Source organism: Centropristis striata, chromosome 16 (genome assembly GCF_030273125.1).
Source record: "Centropristis striata isolate RG_2023a ecotype Rhode Island chromosome 16, C.striata_1.0, whole genome shotgun sequence".
Lineage (NCBI taxonomy): Eukaryota > Metazoa > Chordata > Actinopteri > Perciformes > Serranidae > Centropristis > Centropristis striata.
In genome coordinates, this window is record NC_081532.1 from 1,860,758 (window position 1) to 1,861,503 (window position 746).

A 746-nucleotide genomic window follows, 5' to 3' on the forward strand; every position below is an offset into this window, starting at 1 on the left:
TCCTTTGTCTGATCCATCTTCATTATGTATGAAAAAAGTTGACATTTTCACTATAATTTTAGTTAGTTTAGTAACCACATAATACAGTTTCAGTTAATTATCATTATCATGTAACCTTTAACCCTTAAAACAAAGTTAATGTCCTCACTTTACAAAAATGTCCTCACTCTGTTGGTTGAAAACGAGTTCCGGTCCTCACTATGTACAAAATACAAGAACACACACACACACACACACACACACACACACACACACACACACACACACACACACACACACACACTTGTTAAACTGACCTCTTTCTCTAGCAGAGATTATCGGCCGTTTCTTCACCACCTCCTGCATTCTCTGCCAGCTTCTTCTTCTTCTTCTTCTTCCTTTCTTCTTCTTCTTCTTCTTCTTCTTCTTCTTCTTCTTCTCTTCCTCTTTGGCTCTTCTGTCCCTTCAGACACTTCCTGTCTGTGCGTCTCCCTCCAGGTGATCCTGGGCCTCCTGGGCTGAATTATAGATGACCATGAGGTGAAGGAAACCCTATCTAGACCCAGGTCCTGGTATACGCCCAAACCTACTCTCCTCCTCCACCTCCTTCTCCCCCAGAGGTCCCCTCAGGACAAAATGTTTTCACAACCGGGACCAAAACAGTTGACCAAGACATCTGTTAAAGCTAGTCATGCAGGGAACACACCAAGGTTAGAATAGTTTGGGATTTTTCATTAGTTTAAGTTTTAATTTTGTTGTGAATTTTT

The 746-nt window shown here is 41.4% G+C and overlaps 1 protein-coding gene across 1 annotated transcript in view; it reads right to left on the minus strand.

The window, feature by feature from the left end:
- Nucleotides 1-345, minus strand: part of odf3l2a (outer dense fiber of sperm tails 3-like 2a) — a 6,269-nt gene extending 5,924 nt beyond the window's left edge. Inside the window, exon 1 of the mRNA XM_059353879.1 lies at nucleotides 297-345. Within this exon, the coding sequence (XP_059209862.1) occupies nucleotides 297-345 (49 nt within the window). The remainder of the gene's footprint in view (nucleotides 1-296) is intronic.
- Nucleotides 346-746: the final 401 nt, after the last annotated feature.